Below are 22,876 nucleotides of genomic sequence, written 5' to 3'. Positions count from 1 at the left end.
ACATTCTTGGAAGGTGTTTTGACTAAACTATCAAGGACGACTTGTCATCAGTCTTGAGTAGTCTTGAGTAGTTTAGTGCATACCTGTTTTCCTTATGAGATTCTGAAGCATTTTTTCTTAGACGCTCTGTGTTGCGCCATTCTTCTATTATTCCTCCTACGAAATTTTGAATGAATTGATAGTTGAGGTGATATCAGTTTGAGGTGTCTCTGACACTAGCTAATCAGTCAGACGGTACAGGGATACTCCACTTCAACACGGAATGATAACATCCTAAACATTCAGGAGGAATAACCGAAAAACAGAAAAACACGCAGTTATGAGAAAAATTGTTCCAGAATTGTTATTTCATGGAAAATACAAGTATTTACTAAAACAGATATTTAAGAAGAGTGGACAGGTACTCTTTAAGACATTTCTCAAATGTGCCATTATGTGGTTTAGAACATACAGTAACCATAACACCAGTGTAATAAAATGCTTTGTAAACTGACTTGTAGTGATGGACAAACACTTCCTGTTCCTGTTGTCGCTTCCTTTTCCACATGCAGTGTTGGGGAGGTCGGGGAGATCTCCAGCCTAGGTGGAGATCTGCCCATGTTAGATTCATCATCCACTTGAATTTGGGGACTATTCATGACTTTTAACATTCCGTAATCTTGCATTTAGAGATAGCAGCTAACTTACTTCATCTAGAAATGCATTATGGGTAGCAATGCTGCTAATTTGGAAGAGCTTAATGCATTTTGGAATTTTACAAAAATATTGTGAGATTTTTGTTGTCTACATTGTTATCAAAATCATCTTAGTATAGAGAAGTCTGGAAAATCGTTGACATATTAGGTTAGTTTACATCAATCCTTTATCCTCTTATACGACACTTAGGGTAGCCCAAAAGAAGTAGTAATACTGATTTGGACGAGAAACCATTTAGAAAGTCATTCTGTGGACAACAAGACTATGAAAAGCAGCTTATAAATATACTGTATAGTCTGTGCAGGATAAAGAACTACGCGTCACTCGCATGTATCTCTCCGCCAGATACTTTGTTCATTGTTGTGCGTTGTACATTGATACAAGAACAAATAATACAAGGTATGCCATGGGAAAGTAGCCCGGGGTCATGGGAAAAGTAGCCCGGCACCACACTCCTGTGAAAGTTGTCTAAAAGAAAATTGGTCTCTGTTGCTAATAGCAACCAATCACAGCACAGCTTTTATTTTACAAAACCCCTGATTGGTTGCTGTGGGCAATATATACCGATTTTTTTTAGACCGCTTTCATAAGATTGTGGTGCGGGCTACTTTTCTGTGGCTGACCCTGTATTATTTGCTCTTATATCAATGTATCATGTACAATAATGAACAAACTATTGTGTATGACAAACGCTATGTAGAAAATGTAGTCATAAATTGCATCATCGTTCGGTACTATATTTTACTCTTTCTCGGTAGCTATACACTTTATCCTGTGCCCCTAAATCAGCTGATTTTTCTGGCGGAGGGATACATGCGAGTGACGTCGCCTAGTTCTTTATCCTGCACAGGCTATAGGAACCAGTAATGTCCTGTTTACTGGTCATTGGGTACAAAGTAGCATTTTCTAGGCCTACCTTCAGAATGGCTTCTTCCATTGTTTTTGGAAGTGAGCAGCCATTACTTTCAATAGGGAAACACTATAGAAATTCCCTTCTGCATGTACTCTTGTTGGGAATGTACCAAAGAAGCTTCCTTACATTTAGTGATCTATTGATGGATCCACGGTAGCTTTCTCCTCACAGGCTTATATGTCCTTTCTCATTTTGTTTAGTTCCCAGTACAGCATCTCCTCCTGTCTCCAGCGTCTCCAATGATCCCGTAGGCTCTTATTCCATAAATGGGATCCTGGGTATACCTCGTTCAAACGGCGAAAAAAGGAAACGCGATGAAGGTAGGGAAAAAGAGAGAGCTTTATTCTGTATCTCTTGGAACTAGGGTCTGATTTCAAACCCATGCGCACCAGCTGCTCCTATACCAGATCAGTTGTAGCCTCCATGCACCACCTTTCTGCTCTTGAAGTTTCTTATGTCATGGAAGTGGACTGGTGACATGTTCACTGTATAGTTTACTTACCAGCATTATAAATATAACCTACTAGAATAAATCTATTTTTGATTTAGGAAAAAAGGAACTATTGCTAAGGGGAGGTGGAATTCTCCCCCTTTTCCATGCTGTACTGTTTTAGGGATTTTTAAAGTAAAAATTACCAATGCCTTCAAATGGACCCATGTGTGCTCCAGGATTTAAGGGGCATATAGCGACCTCTTTATATGTTACATATGTTTAGATTTTGGGAGATATTTATTATAGCTTGTTTTGTGTGCTTTATTATTATGTTGTGTGAAGACATATTGTTTTGCTGCTTGAGGTAGTAGGAAGCTTGGAGGCACGTAGAGCAGACCACTAAAATACATGTTGTTATTGTGGATTTAGTTTTTCAGTATAATGTTACGGTGGCAAATATATCAGTACACCTAACTTATTCACCCATGCCATCTTATATAACCGCGACTGATATGTGTTCAGAGGGCTATTATATCTGCCAGCAGAAAGCTGAGACATGTAGTTCTTAAATATGACATTAGGTGCCTGATAAGTACACTCATTGAAAAAAAAAAATCTCGCCCCTAGAAGAAGTTGTCGTTTTGCTGCAAAACCCGGCATGCAGTTATATCTCAGCCAGATATGTAAATGATTGGAGTTGTGGCGTGATTGGATGAATAGTATTGTCACCTGAGGCCTTAAATGTGGTTCCCCCTTGGCCTATAAAAGGCCCTCAGAGGCTTCTTGTGTGTAGTGACCTCTTCTTCTGCTTGTGTGGAGCTTGTTGACCGCTAGACGCCTCTATGATGCAGAGAAGAGATTACACCCTGTTACTGGAGTCTAGGAGGGGCACATTATTGGGATGTGAGAAGCTGGATGGTTGTATTGATGAATTGCCATTGTTACATCACTGTGTCTGTCAGAACCATTTCCATGCACTTTTGTGAAGGACATTTGATCTCACTGAGCCCATTTTGTATACAGCCTCTGACACCCACCCACTGCCGCGTTCATTTGCAGTGGTGTTGTGAAGGACAAAACTGGACGCAACAGAGTGGAACCGGGTTGTCTTCAGCAACAAATCTAGGTTTAGCTTGGGCACTGGCAACAGATGTGCTTGTGTCTGGAGACCTCAGAGTGAGTGCCAAAATCCTGCCTTTGCTGTGGAGTGGCACACTGTCCCCACTGCTGATGTGGTGGTCTAGGGGACCATCACATACAACAGTCGGTCACCCATAGTAGTGGTATGAGGGACAATGACAGCTCAGCCATATGTTCAGGACATCCTGCAGCCACATATGTTCCTCTCATGGCGGCTTCCAAGAGGCATTTTCTAGCAGGATAATGCTCAGCTGCACACACAAGGGTGTCACAGGGATGTCTCCACAACATTGTCACACTTCCGTCACCAGATTTGCCGCCAATAAAACATATATAGGACCATCTGGGATGCCAACTTCGACAGCGTAGAAGCTTGCACAATCTAGAGGCTCAGTTACAGCAAATGTGGACTAATATGCTGCAGTATCCTATATTGAACTTGTATGCCTCCATGCGCACCCGTATCACATCTTGTATCCAAGCTGGAGGTGGTACAACAGGGTACTATAGCCTCCATGCCCCCTGTATCACATCTTGTATCCAAGCTAGGGACAGTACAACAGGGTACTATAGCCTCCATGCCCACCCGTATCACATCTTGTATCCAAGCTGGAGATGGTACAACAGGGTACTAGAGCCTCCATGCCCACCCGTATAACATCTTGTACCCAAGCTAGAGGTGGTACAACAGGGTACTAGAGCCTTTTTTCAAGGGGTCCCTTTCCTGCAATAAATTATCCATTTGTTCTGATGCTGTAATTACTTACTTATATCAACATTACAATCATACATATGAATTCACATTTGATTCTGACAACTCCTTCTAGGGAAGGGATTATCTATTATCGTTGACAATGAGTGTATTGAAATTGTAAACCACATTGAAAATTTAACTGGTGGTTTACTTCTGGATTACAAGATGTAGTGCATAGGACTAGACCCTCATAGATGGATAAGATAACACAACCATTTCTGGTCCTGCCTGGTGCCACCCCAATCCATGGATAAGAAAACCCAGTATTTTCCTGTTCCTTGGCCTTGGGTCAGTTCCTATGCTTAGGCTTGGTGCACATATGTCAGTTATATCCAGTCAGTTGTTTTATGTCATTCAACATTTTTCTGTCTGATGCAGGAATACATTTGGAGTCATAAAGAGTGCCGTGAACAATCCCATAGAAAGTTATGTGATCAGCTCCGGCATCAGTTATATTGAACTGCCATAGGGATGAAAAAACCCTGTTGTTGTGCATATGGAGACCTAGCCTTACATTACAGGGCTTGTGTACAGGAGAACACCTATGTAGGTTCACACTATCCATACTGAATGAGGTTGACTTCCATTCTCCATGGGCCCCCCCCGATGTAACCTCTGCGATCCATATACCCTTGCCCTGGAGGTTGAGTAAAACATTACTACAATTCAAACATTGGGGGACATTCATGAAACATTTTCTGGCATAACAAATTTGCAAAATTTTGTGCAAGGCTTGCTTGCACCAAAATTTTGAGATTTACGCCAGAAACGAGTGTAAAGTATACCAGAAATGTATACCAGGTAGGCATACATTTCTGTAAAGGCACATGGAAGTACCAAGATGTGCCAAATATATGAAGAGGCTTGCATCTCATAAATATTAGGCAGAAATAATATTAAGACCATGCAGGTCTTAATAAATGTCTGCCATTGTCCCTTACAGCCAAAATTTGCAATAGCAGTCCCATTGGCCAGGTCTTATCTGATTTGGCCTGGTGATATGATTTCATCCAAAATGTACCATATTTGGCTTGATTGCTTCATCCTTACTTTGCGACAGGACTACGTATAAGAAAGTATAAATCTACGGGAATATAGATACATTGCAGATACACTTGCAGCTTGGCCATCCTATGTAAGGTGAAAAGCCCTCCTCTACTCTGTCATCTTTGTTGCTGCTTTCATTACACAGTAGCAGCGGCACGGATGATTAAGAAGAGTAGAGATAATTATGTGTCAGGATGATGTAGCCAAACTCTCTGGTTGGGTGAAGGCAGCAGAGTGATTCACAGCACCAGCTCTGTGTTAGAGAGAGAGAGAGAGGGATAGCCGAACACTTCTATTCTCCCTTGTTTATTGAAAGAGTTAAGGGAAATCAGCCAAGTAATTCTCCTTTGTACATTTTCCCGGATTCCACCGTTAAACAGAAACAAGCACAGGGAGATATCTTAAACAAACGGCATTTAATCACATCCTAGCAGCAAATGATTATTCGACAGCGACCGGGTTAAAATGAGAATTTGGTGGCATACTCTGGCTGGGTCGTGTAACAAATTTATTATTATTTTCATGATGTTTCAGGTTTTATGCCTTATTCTTGGATTTATAACCAGCTTGGTATATTGTTGTATTAGAACTGACTGAAGCAGCATCATTTTCCAGCTATTTTTCTCCTCTTTATAGATTTGTTAGATTTTTGCTGTGTTGACAGGTTACACATTGCTGGGCTAAGAGGTTTTGTTTTTATTTTTACATTGCGACTTTCACTTTTTATCGTTCCCCTTATATTATATGCTGCACATGAGAGACATAATCAGTTATTTGTAACCCCAAGATGGCCCAAATTACCTGAAATTGCACAACATGCTCTTTAAACAGCCTAACTGTGGAATTGCTTGTGCCAAACGTAACTGAGACTGATGCAACAGACCTTGCTTCTCAGATCTACCAGTAAGTTTAACAGAAGAGCATGCCCTCCTAAAAAAAAATCACGTGTTAATGTAAGTCCTTGAGTTGTTCTGTTGTATGAACTCTCATTATAGTCTGTTCTGCTGTTTCTAACTTATTTCGACTTCTGGATGACAACCGATAGTTTCATCCAGCTTTTCCAGGCTCCTGAATGGAGAGTTGATGTAGTTATAGAGTATTGTGCAAAAGTTTTAGGTAGGTGTGGCAATAATGCAGCAAAGTAAGAATACTTTTGAAAAACTGAACAATTAATAATAAAGTCCAAATCAAATCAATATTTGGTGTGACCGCCCTTTACATTCAAAACAACATCAGTTATTCTAGGTACACTTGCACACAGTTTTTGAGGGAACTCGGCAGGGAAGTTGTTCCAAACATCTTGGAAAACTAAGCTGAGATCTTCTGTGGATGTCGGCTTGCTCAAATCCTTCTGTCTCTTCATGTAATCCCAGACAGACTGGGTGATGTTGAGTTTAGGGCTCTGTGGAGGCCAAATCATCACTTCCAGGACTCATTCTTCTTTGCTCTGAATAGTTCTTAATGACATTGGCTGGATTATTTGGGGTCGCTGTCCTGCTGCATAATAAATTTGGTGTCAGGCGCCTTCTATTTCGGGAAACAAATCTTGCTTTGCAGCATTTTTCCAACACCTGTCTTAAGACTTTTGCACAGTACTGTATACTCCCCTGCTTCTATTTTGCAACCTATGTAGGACTCTGGGGAATGTGAGAACTTTTGTAGGACTAACTTAGCAGAATGGTTCGATAAATGATAAAATACTTCATTCATACAGATGATTTTTATTTAGAGGTAAATGTTGCTTATACAATGACAGAACGTTTAGATGTTTATTTACGAGGCCCAGCATGTTTAGTGCAAGTATGTGTGCAAACATAGAAAACGTTATGAAAATAATATAAGAATGCATCAATATTAATACACAAGAAGGATACAATTGCAGTCCTATGAGAAATAGGAGATAACATTGATTTCAATTGGACAAATGCTGCTCTGCTACATCTCGGTCTCCCAACTCCACTACATCTGAGAAACTGGTAATTTTCTGATGAGTGAAACACAGCTTCACAACATTTTGTCATTGGCATTACACTCCAAATATATGGCCGTACTTGAAAGTATCTGGCTCTATCAGCCTCTTCTTCTGGCAGTGTCGGTGCATGTCTCTTTGGCAAGTGTTCTAGGTATCTGGCATAAACATTCTTTATACCACTGAAGCTAAAAAGTCCATAGTTTTGTCACTTCTGGTCCTCATCTTTTTCTGCTTCTGGCATCATCCTTTTCCTCCCTGGCAACTCTCTAGTCTGTCTGTGTCATTTTCCCTCATTATACCTTTGGAAACTTTGAAACTTGGATGTCTTCAAAAGTGTCTTCACATGGGACGTGTTTCATACTTGGGAATATTATTTCCATAATGTTGACTTGGAAATGGTTACTGTCTAAAAATATAAAAAGCATTAGCTACCTGTGATGAACATATAGTACATGCTTTTTCTAGCACTGGTAGAATATATAAGCAGCGACCTGTTTGGTTAGCAGCTAGCTTTAAAGACTAATCCCATTATTGTGGGATCTATCTATCTATCTATCTATCTATCTATCTATCTATCTATCTATCTATCTATCTATCTATCTATCTTATATCTATCTATCTATCTATGGAATATCTGTCTATCTATGGAATATCTGTCTATCTATCGAATATCTACTTATTTATCTATCCAACTATCGAATACCTATCTATCTATCAATCCATCCTTCTCATATCTATCTTTTTCTCTATCATTTTATCTATTTCCTATCTATCTATCTATCTTATACCTATCTATTTATATATCTATCAAATATCTATCTATCTATCTATTGAATATCTATCTTTCTATCTATATCATATCTATCTAATATTAATCTATCTCCTATCTATATCTATCTATCTATCTATCTATCTATCTATCTATCTATCTATCTATCTATCTATCTATCTATCTATCTATCTATCTATCTATCCCATATCTATCTATCTATCTATCTATCTATCTATCTATCCCATATCTATCTATCTATCTATCTATCTATCTATCTATCTATCTATCTATCTATCTATCCATCCTTCTCATATCTATCCATCTATCTATCTACCTATCATGCATAAGTGGATATATATCTGAAGTATAATGTCAGTTGATCAGTTCTTGCTACTGTATAGTGATATCTCATAACTATAACTTTATATCTGTGGGTAACACGAGCCAGTGAGGCTGCAAATGCAATTAATATATTTAATCAAAGGCACGCAGCCATAATGTTCCAAGAATTTTCCCTCATACATGTGATGAATGGGCCTACACAGGCCGGGATGACCTTGTGAGATCCAGGCTGCTTTATTTTTTTAAAAGATTAAAATCTAAAAAATATATGCCTCCGTACTCAGACATAAATTTTGCAACCGCACCCCCAACCCCCACCCCAACCCCATCTTCCCTCCAGCACAGATCTGGTTAGTTCTAACAGCCTAGTTGAATCATTAAACATATTTTAGAGGCAAATATGCGCTGTCAGCCATTTTGCTGACTACAATGATGGTGTGTGCTTGGATTGATGATCTTTTCATGCTAGTGCTTGCGAACAAAATCCAAACTTAGCCCAGCTTCACATGGGCGTAAACATATCTGCACCTGAGTGGAGCGTTTTTGCGAAATGAGCGATGCTTTTTTGCCCACAAGGCTTGTTCATTTGCATGCGGCAAACAAAGACGCACCGATTGCAATGGCTACTTAGTCTTAATGCGTTTCAACTGTGTTCTTTTTCATGCGTAATTACGCAGTATTTCACGCATGTCCTTGCGTACCGTGTACACATTTGTACATCCCCGTTGACTTCTATGGGGATCTTTGGTGAGCAGATATGCAGAAAAATAGAATAGATTTTAGTTAATTTTTTATCGCAACCGAAATGCGCATGCAAAATACGGATAGATGAACAGACCTGTTGAAATCAATGCGTTTTATTCTCTGCATACTGCATGCGTAAATACAACCGCATGAAGCCGGCCTTATAGCAAGGGAAATCCGCTTGAACAGCTGTGAAATGCACCATCATCCATACAAGTTGTGAACCCCAGTGCTCCAAAAAGAGCAATTATTTACACATAATTTAGCACTTACTTACACTCATATGTCTAAAGGTTTATTCCTCGGTACTTATGCCTGTGACACTTGCAGCAGCTGTCTGTCCCTCTGGCATTCTCACTGTCCGTCTGTCTTCCTGGCACTGGCTCAATCTATTTGGTAACCCTTCACTCTCTGAAGAACACAAGTGGACAGTTGATATTCTGACTTCTTGGTAATCAGTAATAAAAGTCTTAGAAACTGGTAAACTGGCATTACTGCAATTAATAAATGACAAGTTTTAGATAAATTGCATTTTCTGGGCAGCACTAATAATGCCTGACGAGTCGGTAGGCCCCTTGTGACTATGTGTCATTCAAAAAAAAAGTTAGAAAAGTCAGCACTTAGATTTAATGCAAGTGAGGATAGCGAGGAGTCAAATTGAGCATCTTGGAGACCGAGGAAGGGGGGGAGTCGGAGTAAGTGTGGTATCTTGTCACTTGCTTCTTCAGCAGGCCAGCCACAGAGTCGTTGTGTTAGGTGACATTTGAATTTACAATTCCGCTGAGAAAAGCTATTAATTCACAAATTAACATTTTTCCTCTCTCTCTGTCTCACCCTCTCTCACTCTCTCATTCTCCCCCTGTATCTCTCATGGATGTGCAAGCAATTGAAAAGACAAAGGAAATCGCCTTAAGGAACTGGCTTTACTGCTAGTCTGTCTGTGCCGAGATTGCTACCACTGCTTCTAGATATATAAACCAATTACCTGAACAGCTCTGTGCATGGCAGTCTGCTATTACCTCCCTGTGTAGGCTGAGGAACCACTGGCAGATAATAATACCCTGTATCTAGTTAATATGAACCAACATCACCCCTATCTCCCCATCTACAATCACAGTTCATTATCATATATTCTTATGGGCTATGCACAATTAACCTGTTGGCTCCGTATCTTGAGATATACCTATAATAACCATATGATGTTTAGGTTGCTTTTGGTATGGTGAGACTTTCCTTATACTGACTAGTCAGGATACATTGCAGATAAACTATGCAAGCTCATTGGTGATGCAAGGACCTGTGAGCTCAATTTTCTTGTCCCGGACTAGAAAAAAAGGTCAGTTATTCTTACAGAAAGAGCGCCGCAGTTCAGGTATTGCAGTTTAGCTTGAATGAGAAAGTGATACAATAGCACACAATGTATGGATAGTTGTGGCGCTGTTTTGGGATAAACTGCAGAACCTTTTTTCTAGTCCAGGACAAATCCCTTTAATTTGATTTTCCAGGATAATTTACTTACATCCTTTCCTTTCTATAACAACCTCAAAGAGTTGTAAGGCACTATTCTCAAAGCGTTTTCCATTGGATAAATGGGATTGGTCCTTTGGTGTACTAATGGCAAAAATGGATCCATTGTATGTTATCAAACATACTCCTATGTGTGACCAATGTATGGGAGGTCTGTAAGCATATGTTTACTTATATAATGCAGTGTGGTATACAAGGGAATACGTTCCATAGAGGTAGATCAAATGATTGCCATGGGATCCTTGGAAAGAGAGTGGCCCAGTTTTGGTTGGTCCCATCCCCTTCGCTTCTGGGTACTGAGAACCTGTGCAGGACTTGCAAAATGCCCCATTGCATTCTTAAAGCCCACCATACACAAATGCTGTACAAACACACCATTTTAGGCAGGACCAGATAACTGTTGAATGTGAATAGGAGCTCCCAACTCTTCCTCGGCAAAGGATGTTGGGGAATGAAGGATCGGGTATGCTGAATTTGAACGCCTGATCCTGTTGTTCTTCATGGAGATAATATGTATGGGCACCTTTAGAAAGTAGAAGGTTGTGGAATTGGACAAATTGGTATAGACAGAACCTGGAAGGGGAAACAAGCAACAGGTCCTTCTGTCCTGGTAAAAATCCCTATGATAGGGGTCCATTTTGAAACTTGGTATGGGGCCTCTGTCTTCTGTGCATACCACTGCCATAGAGTGAATGGCTCTGCATATAAATAGCCAACACAATATCTAGAAAATAAGCTGAGAACGAAAACAGCTTTTATGGTTAATCACTGCATTAACATTACTTTTCCATTCCTAAGCATTCATTCCAGCAACACCTCCATAAAATGTAGTTGTGGCCATACCCTAATCCATTTATTTCTTGTAATCAATTCAAGCCATATTATCACTAACCCTAAAAATCTCGAGTTTTAGACCCAGTTAAGGCCACCTTCACATGTGCAATTGTTTCTTCGCAGTTCGTAAAAAAATAATGGTAGAAACAGCGTTGCATGCAGCGCTTTCTCTTCCGGTAAAATGCTGGGCAGCTGAGTGGAAACAGAACGTACTCTATTATAGTCAATGGGATCTGTTCGGCGCTGTTCGGCTATGTCATAAGAAGGCCCCAGTCGACCAGGGGATTCTCATTTCCTGCTCCCCAAACAGAGTAGGAGAATGGAACCCTTGAAGTAGATAGGAAAGCAGCCTAACCCAAGCTTTTTCGATTAACTGGGGACATGCAAATCATGGCGTAGATACTAGATTGTATTCTTCCAAAACATCCTTCTGCGCTCTGTATCAAAATGACGTTATTATACCCGGCCAAGAGATGTGCATTAGATACTTGATTAAACATTTGATAAAACGTTAATGGTCTAGATGCAACTTTTCAGAAGCTTTGTAAACAGAACCCATGGGATCAGTGAGTTTTCTTTTTGGCCTTGTCAAGGCCTAGTCATTAGACAGGAGTCTCACTTACCAAAAGGAAATCTGTCCCGTTCCCAGGATCACCGGCATCACAGACGTATCACTCATCAAAGCCTAAAATTATTATCCCTCTCCTGCAAGCTTTACCTACTTGAGGTCATTGTGCATTAAAACTCTTAAAAAAAACTTTGGAAGTGAACAGGATAAAAAGTAGATCGTGGACTACAAACATTAAAGAAATACGACAGATCATTGTTATTTTTGCAGCCTGTGATGTTTATTGTTGCTGATGTGAAGGGACATTCGGAAACCAAAAAAAAAAGGCCTGTAATAAAAACTCACCTGGTATTTAGATGAAGGCAGGAGGGGGTCAATGAGACATTCCCACATTCCTGAATATGTTGTAGAAGTTTAGAGATCCCCCTGACTTAGGTGAGTTATCTTCCCATCCCACACACTGTAAGAGATGGATAAAAATCACCAAAGGAATCAGCAGGCGGTGCCAGTAACTCAAACCGCTCTGACCGTTCGGTGAACCTAATCCTGGTGACCTTGACAGCACTGGAAGGCGGCCTCAGAAATCCCAACCTTTTCAGAGATGTAGACTGGCTGTGGCTCGTGTTCCCTCTTCAAGAGAGCACCACACGAGACGCAGAACCTGTCTGTAGTTTTCCATTCTTCAATGCAAACTGCACCCATATCGATGCGTCTGGATTTATTTCCTTATAGATGATCAGATAGAGAAGAAAGGAATCTGCTATACAACAGTGGAACAATGCAGGCGAGGGAGAATAACCCATACACTTACGGCCTGATGCAACCACGGCACCCTTGCAAAATAGGTAGATTTTGCAGTGGCGTTGCCAACCAATCATCGATATTCATGACAGTTTCACGCCAAACAGTAACGGAAGGACACCTGTCGATCTTACTGCAAAGTTACCTATAGCTTAAGAGGTTAGCTGTGCGAATGGAAGGTTGATAAATCGTTCTGTGAGAGTGGAGAATCATAAAAAGTTTTTCAAGAAACGGTGACAGTGTTTTCCATAGACTGTCATGAAAAGCCCTTTAAAGAGCATTTCCTCTAATAGCTCTCGCCCAACTTTTCTAGGGCCCCTAATGGCAAGACCTCCTAGTCATTATAAGACTGAAACACGCAGAATGCATCACCATAGTTATGCCCTTCAGGACCCCAAGAAAGCTGGGTGGCGGCAGTAGTGGCTACACTGCTAGGCCAGCTTGTCCAGAAAGGCTTAGCTGAATAAGAAGTTACTAAGAATTTTAAACATGCAGCCATGGCCTTAGGCTAGTTTCACACGGGCAATCGTGAAAATCTTTTTTTTCTGTGATTTTTGAGTGCCAGCGCTGTTTTTTCTCGCAAAATCATCACTGCCGCATGTGATTTTCTTGCACGATTTTGCTGCGATTTTTTGCGTGAACGTCAATAGGACTTTCTAATGTTAAAATCGCATTGCAAGTTTGTTGCATTGTGATGCGATAAAAATGAGGCTCCATAGGGAAACTTGGGAGATAAAAAATGGCACATCGCAGAAAGATAGAGCATGCCACGATTTTTTGCTCTCGCAACATCGCATGAGTGAAAACATCACTAATGGGAAGGAAACCATCGTAAATCATTGGTTTCATAATCTGCTTTTTTACTGACTCTCGTATTACGTGAAAACCGCACAATTTTCTCGCCCATGTGAAACCAACCCTTAGGACAGCTTTAGATGGACGTTTGTGTTTTTGCATGTGCAAAGTATAGACACGCAATATGCGCAGAATAGAACCCATTGATGTCAATGGGTTCTTTCACATTAACGATTTTTTGGCTCCCTCTTCAGGACCTGCTCTATTTTCCCGCTCAGCAAAGGTCCCCATAGAAGTCTATGGGAGATAAGCCAATGCACACGCAATATGCAAGGAAAACCATGGGTGAAAGAACACATCTGGACCTCATTAGGCTAAATAGCCTTTTAAATCAGAGCTGGGCATATGAACATGCCCTGCATGCGCAGAAAGTATAGTACTATGCGCAAACATGCGCGCAAGTCACCCTTGTTCACTGCATGATTATTTACGAAAAGTTTGACTGAAGAAGCCCTTAAAGTGTACACTTTGTCATATGAATTGTACCTGTATTTTCCCCTCTGTAGGGTGTATATGTGATTCTCAACTCTCTCAGGACTGTTGGGAGGAGCTTGGCTACAGTTCTGTGTTCTATGGACAGTGCACAGAGAACTGCAGATTCTGTTCTTTGTCTGTAACATAGGCAGAGACATAACATGAAGATGTGATTTCAATAGATACAAGATGTAAACAGTCACATACTATTAGGCCAGTGACAGACGATGCTTAGAGTTCCCATCAGGAATATGCTCCTATGTCACCGGCCTTAATTGCAGGCAATGTCTCTGTGAGTCACTGCTCTTCTTCTCCTCTACCCTCTGCTCTCTATATACTTCAATGAGCATAAGGACTCATCCCCCTTTTCTATCCACTGCTCTGCCATTGGTGCTGTCTCCAGAGACACACTTGACAGCAGGCAGTGGGCAGCAAGTAGGCAGAAGGGAGACGCCTAGTGGCCAGCACTTTAGAGGATTTTTTTTAGCACAAAACCGTCATTTTAGGTTCATAAACGGGGATTCGCAGCAAAAATTTTGCATAAATATACACACCATTTGGTACAGATTTTGCTGTGGCTTTTCCTGCAGAAATCACTTCTTCATTTGAAGATCTTCATGGAATTTCCACTACTATCATCAACATGCTGCAGATTTAAAATCTGCGGCATGTGTCAATTTCCACACGAGTTTTGAGCTGATTTTACGCAAAAAACCAAAAATACAGCATGCTCTATTTTGATGCGCATTCGTGCACCAAAGGCACCATAGGAGTCTATAGGGGTGCACAAATGAGCACCCAATTTCCACGTAACTGCGCAATACACTGTGCAATTTATTGGGGGAGTCGAAAACACCTGACACTAATTAGGGTGAACAGCCTTTTAAATCATGGCATTGGTGTTTCCCTCGCGGATGTGAATGGTCCCCAGCAGCGCAAAAAGTACAGTAAAATACAAGGCATGACCCATCTTGGTGTGCAGGAGCCCAGTGAAATCAGTGGACGTTTGTAAATACGCATGACATATGGAAAAAGCCTGCGTATTCACTGCGCATAGATGCAAAATTAATGTGATTGTGTACGGATTTTTTGTGTGCGCGACCGAAATGCACTTATGCCCTCAGGGTGGTCTCAAGCACAGCCTTTTCTGGAAGCAGATGTAGTTTTTGCAGCAACTTTTTAAGCCAAAGCCAGTAGCAAATCCAGCAGGTAGGAGACATATGGGCGCAAAAAGTGCAGTACAATATGCTGATGCGCACGCAGAAAAGCCTTGTTCGTTCCGCAAATACGCATACGCTCGTGTGAAGGGGGCCTTATATTTCCTATTCCCTTTGACTACACTTCTAAGGCTTTGGATAAAAAAAACGACATCAAAAACTGCCACAAAAACTGCATCTAAAAAGAAGTTGTGTGTGAAACCACCCGTCGAGCTGAACATGCCGGAAACATTCCATTCTGACATTCAGCGCTGGAAGGAGATTTACTGGTAGCTGATTATGAAGTTTGAGTTTTCAAGATAAGGGTTTCATCTCCGTGTGTGTTCAGGCCGACTCAAGGAAGAGAATAGTGATTGAAGAAGTTTCCGGCCTGAATGGAGGTCGGTGACGATGAGCTGGTAGGACTCAATGCAATCTCATTCCAATGAGATACATCTATGTGTCTAGATTATCCCTATATCTGTCACATCAGATTCTGCATGTATTCTCTTCCTGCAGTCCTATGTAAAATGGCAAATCAGCACATCACTCATGGTGCCAGATGACAACCGTAGGGCTTTTACATCAGGAATCTACATAGAGCCGCCATGCTCTACATATGAGCTACAGGCCGGGGTTCTATCTAAGTACTGGTAGTCCCTATAGGAATCAATGAGCTATATGTGCATGAATGCAGCAATACTGTTAGATCAACTACAGATGGATTGGAATTGTGGGCATGGATTGTACGCCCTGTATGTTTCATGAGTTGAGTTTTATGTTACTAAGGCCAGCTTCACATGGGTGTATTTGCACATGTAAAATTTGCACCCTCAGAAAATAGGTAGAGCGCATTGATTTCAATGGGTTCGTTCACATAAGCAAATTTCTGTCGCATTTCGGTTGCACAGAAAAAAAAACGTGGCATGCACTATTTTACTGCACATCTGCACACCAAAAGTCCCCATAGAAGTCAATGTAGATGCAAAATATGCTAGGAGATGCGTGGAATTGCACAGGGAAAAAAAAATGGAACTTATTAGGGCGGCTTCAGAGGAGCGTACGCGTAAATATGCTCCCCTCAGCGCAATATATTTGCACAGTGAACAAGGCTTGATTGCGTACGTGTCTGCGTACTTTACTTTACATATTTGCACCGGCGCAGCATGTTGCGCAGGCACAGCTGATTTAAATGGCTATAAAGACTAATGAGGTGTGTGCTTTTCCCGGCAGTTTTTCAGGGTATTGCGCATCCTCTTGCGTATTGCGTGCACATTTGCGCACCTTACATAGACTTCTTTGCAGAGCCTTAGTGTGCAAATACGCAAGAAAATAGAGCAGGTCCTATCTTTTTGCAAGCGCATGAAATGCATGCAAAAAATAGTTGATGAGTACGAACCCATTGACATGACGTGCGTTCATGCTCATGCGTGTGCAAATGGCCATACGCTCATGTGAAGCCTTCTACTGATTATATGTGTGTTTATTCTCTCTTCTGTATAGCATCTATATCAGGCATTGTATATCAGGCGTTGGTCCAATTGTGATTATATCTGTACTTCGTGGCGACACGCACCTTACTACGTAAAGTAATTGAGCAATGTACATCTTTGGTTGGCAGAGTGACCAACTGATATCTGAAGAGTGTTACTTGTCAGTCAGTGAAAGCACACAGAGGTAAATGTGCCCACGGACAGTCAGATTTTCATGCTTGTATAGATACGACTGTGGGTCCTTTTTTTTTTACATTGGCAGGGCTAAAGATGCATAAGTCAAAATACTGACCGCTGATCCACTATAAGGCAGTGAAACTCTTCATCAGTCAAGTTGGGAAACACATCACTCTCGGGACTGCGGATGTATGGACCTAAAAGTGCTGATAACCCCAGGACCAGAGAGGTGTCACAGCCTGGGTCCTCTGCACTCCTGATGTCACCTGTACTTTTCGGTCCATACACCCGCAGTCCCAAGAGTGATGCGTTTCCCAATGACTGATGAAGGGGTCCACTTCGAAACACGTTTCTATTGCTGGCTTTTAATTCATTAAATAAAAGAGAAGTTGGATATTTCATCCTATTGCCTCATGACTTTCATTGGAGAGTTGCACCAAGATCCCATTTTTTTGCTTCCACATGTATAATCCGCCCACCATTAGTGGGTCTACCTGGCTGGCAGCACCTCCACCATCTACTTTCTATAACCCTCCTCAAGGCTGTTTTTTAGTCCTGGTCATACACCTGGGATACAAGCCTCCTACTCTATTGGGTTTGCTTCACCTCCTTCTTTTCTTCTTCTTCACTGATCTACTGACCTGAACGCAAAGATTCCTATGATGCCGTGAGTTCAGGTCAGCAGACCCACGGTTGGACCGGGACACTCAGGACATTCATTCATATTAGGGTTGCATGAAGGCGCTGGTAATACTCTCATGTAAAACTGGGCTAAAAAAGTTGAAGGCTGAGCAGATTAGGAATAGTAGAGTTTTTTTTGTTAGCGTATTATTTTTAGAGCTGTTTGACAAGTAAATTCTCTAGAATGTTCTGATGAACCAGAACATTTGATGATCTAGTACCTGACAGGTCCAATAATGCTGGGTTAAAGGAATTTCCCTTCATATGTTCCTTCTGCCTTCATATTTTTATACAGAATTATTTTTAACAGCAGCTTAGGCTGGCGGCAAAACATAAAAAGTTGCACTCTCACCTCACCCAATTCCCTGCTGCTCCCACTCTGCTGGTGCCTACTCTCCACTTCCTGCAGCAGAAGCGATGACGTCATAGGACATGTGACCGATATGGCTAATCTTCGGTTGATCTCAGCCAGTGAATGGCTGCAGTAGTCACTTCTCCATCACTTCAATGAGGTCATCATAGTAGCAGGAAGTAGAGCAGCAGTAGTGGATCGGGCACTGGTGTAGTGACCTGCTGCCCTGACAGAATGGGTGCGGCAGGGAATCAGGTGAGGTGAGCATGTTTTTTTCTGCCTGGATTACTCCTTTTACTATTTGCCCAGATGGAAGTTAAGGCCTCTCTCACAGGTGCACATGCGCATTTATGTGAACCCCAGAGCAACTTTTTTGGGCACTGAACGAGGCTTTATTGCTGCGTATTGGCATATTTTATGCCAGACATGTTCACCTGCAAACAAAGATGCACCAAATTAAATGGCTAATTAGTCTAATGAGTTCCAGATTTGTTCTTTTTTCAGCGGAATTACACAGTGTATCACGCATGTCCTTGCGTACTGCGTGTGCATTTGCGCACCCCCTCCATTGACTCCTATAGGGATCTCTGGGGTGCAAATGTGCCGCAAAATAGAACATACATGCGATGGCAGCCTAAATGGTTGCCAGTTAAGTGTTGACTGAGACTGACAATATGGCCAGCCATTAAGGCTCCATCACACGGGCATATATGCAATAGCACATGACTCAGTGCAACGTATTTGCGCTGTAAACAAATCTTTTTGGTATGCGTATCAGTGTTTTTTTGCGCACAGGACACTCCCCAATCTAAAAAGTTGTTTAGCTTAATAAATTCCAGATGTGTTCATTTTCCGTGGAATTGCGCATCTCCCTGCGTATTGCTTATACATTTGCACCCCCCATAGACTTCTATAGGGACCGTTGCACACAAAAGTAGATCATGCTGCGTTTTTTTCATGCATGCAAAATACGTAAATTTGTACAAACCCATTGACCTCAATGGTTTCTATTCTCTGCGTATTGCGCGTGCAAATTTTGCGAAAACTCGCCCGAATACACCCATGTGAAGGAACCTTATCCAGCAAGTTCCACTAAATGCCCATTAGAACCGCGCTGCGTATAGATATCCGAACTACGGAGCGGTAATTCTAGTATCAGTAATAGTTTGGAGAAGGTTTTTCATACTAAATAAATATATAAACCCTCCGTCGGTTCGCGTCTAACTAAAATGTCTTAATTTCTATAACATTCAGATTTGAGCCCAATTTCGTGTAAAAGCGCAAAATAATAACCTGCCCCTTGCCGTCTATTGAGAGCTGCAATAACTGCCTCAAGCAATGCACAATTATACATTTCAGCAGTCAGTAATCTCCGGATCGTAGCGGTGAGCCGATAGGAAGAGGTTAAACGAAGAAGCGGGTTTGAATTAGATGGATATCACAGAGTGAAGTCCTGTTGTGTTCGCTGGGCCTCACAATTTGCCGCTGTATGTCAGACAAGCAGAATGAAGTGATGAAAAAAAAATGAAAGTGTGGCAGTGTCAGCTCTCGCTGTTGTTCGACAGTGTAAAATTAAATTAATAAAGCCCCCAACACAGGAAAACATAACAGGAAATTAATGGCCCCTACTGTCGCTCCTGATGCAGTCATTTGCAACCCTGCTTTCCGCACCAAAGACTTCATAAATGCAAGCAGTTTCTCTAAACAAGCATAGTTAGAGCTGCATGCTATGTAATTTTTCGCCTTCCTTCTGTCCTTCCAGCTAACAAAGCTGGCATTTGAGATTGGCTTGTAAGGTTCTCTCAGGCTTTACTCGTGTTCCTCGCTGTTCCGGCCTAAAGGTGCATAGTCATTCAACCTCATGGGTCACAAACCTCTGTGTTAGCTTTTTGTTTGTGCTTCTACAAGCAGTTTATTAACTGACAGAATTCAGCATGGATATTTACCAGACTGTGGCAGGTCCCAGAGTTCCCTGCTACGGCCATGGAGCACTTCATGTTACCTGCTTAGAGTTGGATGATCATTATAGAGAAAAAGCTGGGGATTCCATAAATAAAAATATTTGAAACAATAGTGGAATTTCTGATTGTAACGCTAAATTTAGAGACCGGTCTCTATTTTTAACAAAAGGCCTTTATAATACAATTAATGAAACTTGTAAGCTAAAACAGAATGGTAGGGAGATTGCACACATGGGTATTTTTGGGGAAAAAGCTGCAGTTTTTTTTCCAGCTAATTCCAGAAGTGGACCCAAGGAAGGCTGCCCTCAAAGTGAGCCAAATTCTTAAAAATTTAGATGCGGGTTTGGCCACTGCAGATTTGCAGCGGGTTTTCCATTGCGGAGGGCTTTCAGCAATTACGCTTAGTGCGAAGGAACCCATAGGCTGGTTTCACATGGGCGTAAGCGTATTTGCACATGCCTGAGCGCTGCATTTTTACGGAATGAACAAGGCTTTTTGAGTGCACATTGGCATATTTTACTATATCTTCTGCCCTTGCAAGGCATGTTCATTTGCGCGGCAAACAAGACACCCCGATTGAAATGGCTAATTAGTTCCACATGTGTTCTTTTTCCAGCAGAATTGCACAGTATTTCACACATCTCTTGTCTATTGTATGCGCATTTCCCCCACCCCCCCACATTGATTACTATTGGGACCTTTAGTGTACAAATACGCAAAACAACAGCATGGTCTTTTTTTTTTGCACAGTGTGTGCAAAATATGGAGATGTGAATGAACCCACTGAAATCAATGGGTTCTATTCTCTGCGTATTGCGCACACAAATACACCCATGTGAAGCCGCCCTTAGTCCTTCCTTTATATTTCCCATGTCTTTTGAAGTCCACTTCTGCACATAAAACTGCTGCAAAAACTGCCTAATTTCCCCCCAAAAAAATAACCTGTGTCTGTGAAGCCACTCTAATAGGAGAAGATTTACTAATACTTGTATGCCAGAGGAATGAATGACTGCTACTGAGCAGTTGTAGATCATCTGTGATGAGAAGCGAAAGTAGCAAACATAAGGAAATCTATATGTCTTTCAAGCTATGTTCTTTTTCGAGTCATGAATGAAAAAATAATCACAGAAATTATACATTTTTGGTGATGGTGGACCTTCGTAGATATGGAGGTCATGTTAAATACCACATTTGTAAGCAAATATATCAGAATACTGATGCATTTGTACTGATGTATCAGCCAGAACATTGAATCCTAGAATCCTAGAATGGTAGAGTTGGAAGGGACCTCCAGGGTCATCTGGTCTAACCCCCTGCTCAGTGCAGGATCACTAAGTCATCCCAGACAGATGTCTGTCCAGTCTCTGAAGACTTCCATTGAAGGAGAACTCACCACCTCCTGTGCTAACCTGTTCCATTCATTGATCACCCTCACTGTCAGAAAGTTTTCTCTAATATCTAATCTGTGTCTCCTCCCTTTTAGTTTCATCCCGTTGTTTCTAGTCACAATATTTCTTAGTGATTTATGAACCAATCTGCCCATTCGAATAATTAAATAATTTTACTACTGGAGCAGTTAAAGCAATCATTTGGTTTCAGGACAAAGTTCTATCTGGGCACCAGAAGGGAACGGGTAGTAAATTACCTGTACTTGTTGTTGTCTGCCGTCAATCTGATCTGACAATTTCAGGTAACATTTTCGGCTATACAAGATGGCCAATGCAATCTTCAGACGACCAAATCCACACAGTACAGTGGTAGTGTTAAACTACCAATGCATTATACCTGCTCTGTGATTGGCCAGTGCTACTCACGTGATCAGCATTGGCCAATCAGTGAGCAGTGCAGAGTGTACATAAGCTAGAGAAAAAATTTCAGCAGCTATCTCAGACGTCTCAAAACCGGCACCAGAAGATAGCAGAGAAGAACAAGTGCAGGTAATATACCTCCAAACCCCACGATCCTGTTCTGACAACGGAAAGTCCCTTTAACCTCCAAGCTAATTCATCCCTTTAATTTATTCTAGCATCTGAATTAGAAAGCATAATGGGAGGAAGGAACGAACAAGATTAGACATGTTATGATTAGGTGGTCTGTTTTGATAACCCTCAATAGGTATCGATAACTAGGGATGGTAGACTTGATTCACCAGGTTTGAGAATTGCAGCAAAGCAGATTAATTAGCATTTTTTGAGATGAGAATTGTTAAAGATTCACTCATGTCAATGTTATACGCTGTGATGGGAAAATCTAGATCTAGTTGTTGACTCTAATGGAATGAGTTTATAACTAACCACACAGATAAAGAAGGAAGGAAAAGTTCAAGTAGTAGAGCTCTAAGGCTATAGTGATGTTCTGGATCAGTGGATCTGAACCTTGTTTGTGAAGATGGCAAACACCAACCTGGAAAACACATTTATTTATGGCCTGTCATCTCTCGGATATCAGTTTACACTACATTTTCTAGAATTGTTTGCTTTTTTTATGAAATCAGTGAAATCTTACTGGATGTTTGAGGCTGAATTTTCCGTATGTGCGGTTGGTGAATCTTTACCTTGTTTGCCGAGCTACCTAGGTGATAGCATACAATTTGTCTTCATGCATAACTTATTAGGTTTCTAAGCTCACTGACTGTAGGACTTGGTGTCTTTTATTCAGTGCTCTTTCCTCATCATGTATTAGGCTGATTCAGTATGGCAGGTAGCATAAGGGTAAATGCACACGGGACGGATTTTGGAGCAGAAAATTTCCACAGCAAATCCGTCCCGCGTGCATTTACCCTTAGAGTTATACTTTGTGTGATAATTAGATGAACATTCCCAGGCAAGATTGTAGAAATTACTGAGAGCCAAATGAGTGCTGATGGAGGGGATTGTGCACATTGCACATTGGATTGATAGACCAAGTTTGATAAGTATTCGGATCTATGCTAGTAAAGCAGGTCACTTTAGGGTGCTTGTGTAGGCAGGAGGAACTATTCCATATTCTGCACCCAGATGCCTCATCAAAATTGTCCCAATGTAGATTTGAATGTGGAATTAAAATGGCTTGAACTCCGCATCAAAATCAGCAATAAGACTTTGGTACAGAATTTGCAGCGTCGGAATAAGCTACAGATTTGGGTGCGGAAGGTGGAATAATTCC

At 41.3% G+C, this 22,876-nt stretch overlaps 1 protein-coding gene across 9 annotated transcripts in view; it reads left to right on the top strand.

Moving 5' to 3' along the window:
- Positions 1-22,876, top strand: part of PAX2 (paired box 2) — a 72,619-nt gene that overhangs the window by 21,394 nt on the left and 28,349 nt on the right. For 6 of the 9 annotated variants that reach the window (XM_066598766.1, XM_066598761.1, XM_066598763.1 and 3 more), the window contains exon 5: positions 1,810-1,929. The exons of the other annotated variants lie outside the window; for them this stretch is intronic. In XM_066598766.1, the coding sequence (XP_066454863.1) occupies positions 1,810-1,929 (120 nt within the window). The remainder of the gene's footprint in view (positions 1-1,809; positions 1,930-22,876) is intronic. 9 annotated transcript variants of the gene reach the window in all.

Source organism: Eleutherodactylus coqui, chromosome 4 (genome assembly GCF_035609145.1).
Source record: "Eleutherodactylus coqui strain aEleCoq1 chromosome 4, aEleCoq1.hap1, whole genome shotgun sequence".
NCBI lineage: Eukaryota > Metazoa > Chordata > Amphibia > Anura > Eleutherodactylidae > Eleutherodactylus > Eleutherodactylus coqui.
This window is presented reverse-complemented; position numbering and strand designations above follow the sequence as displayed.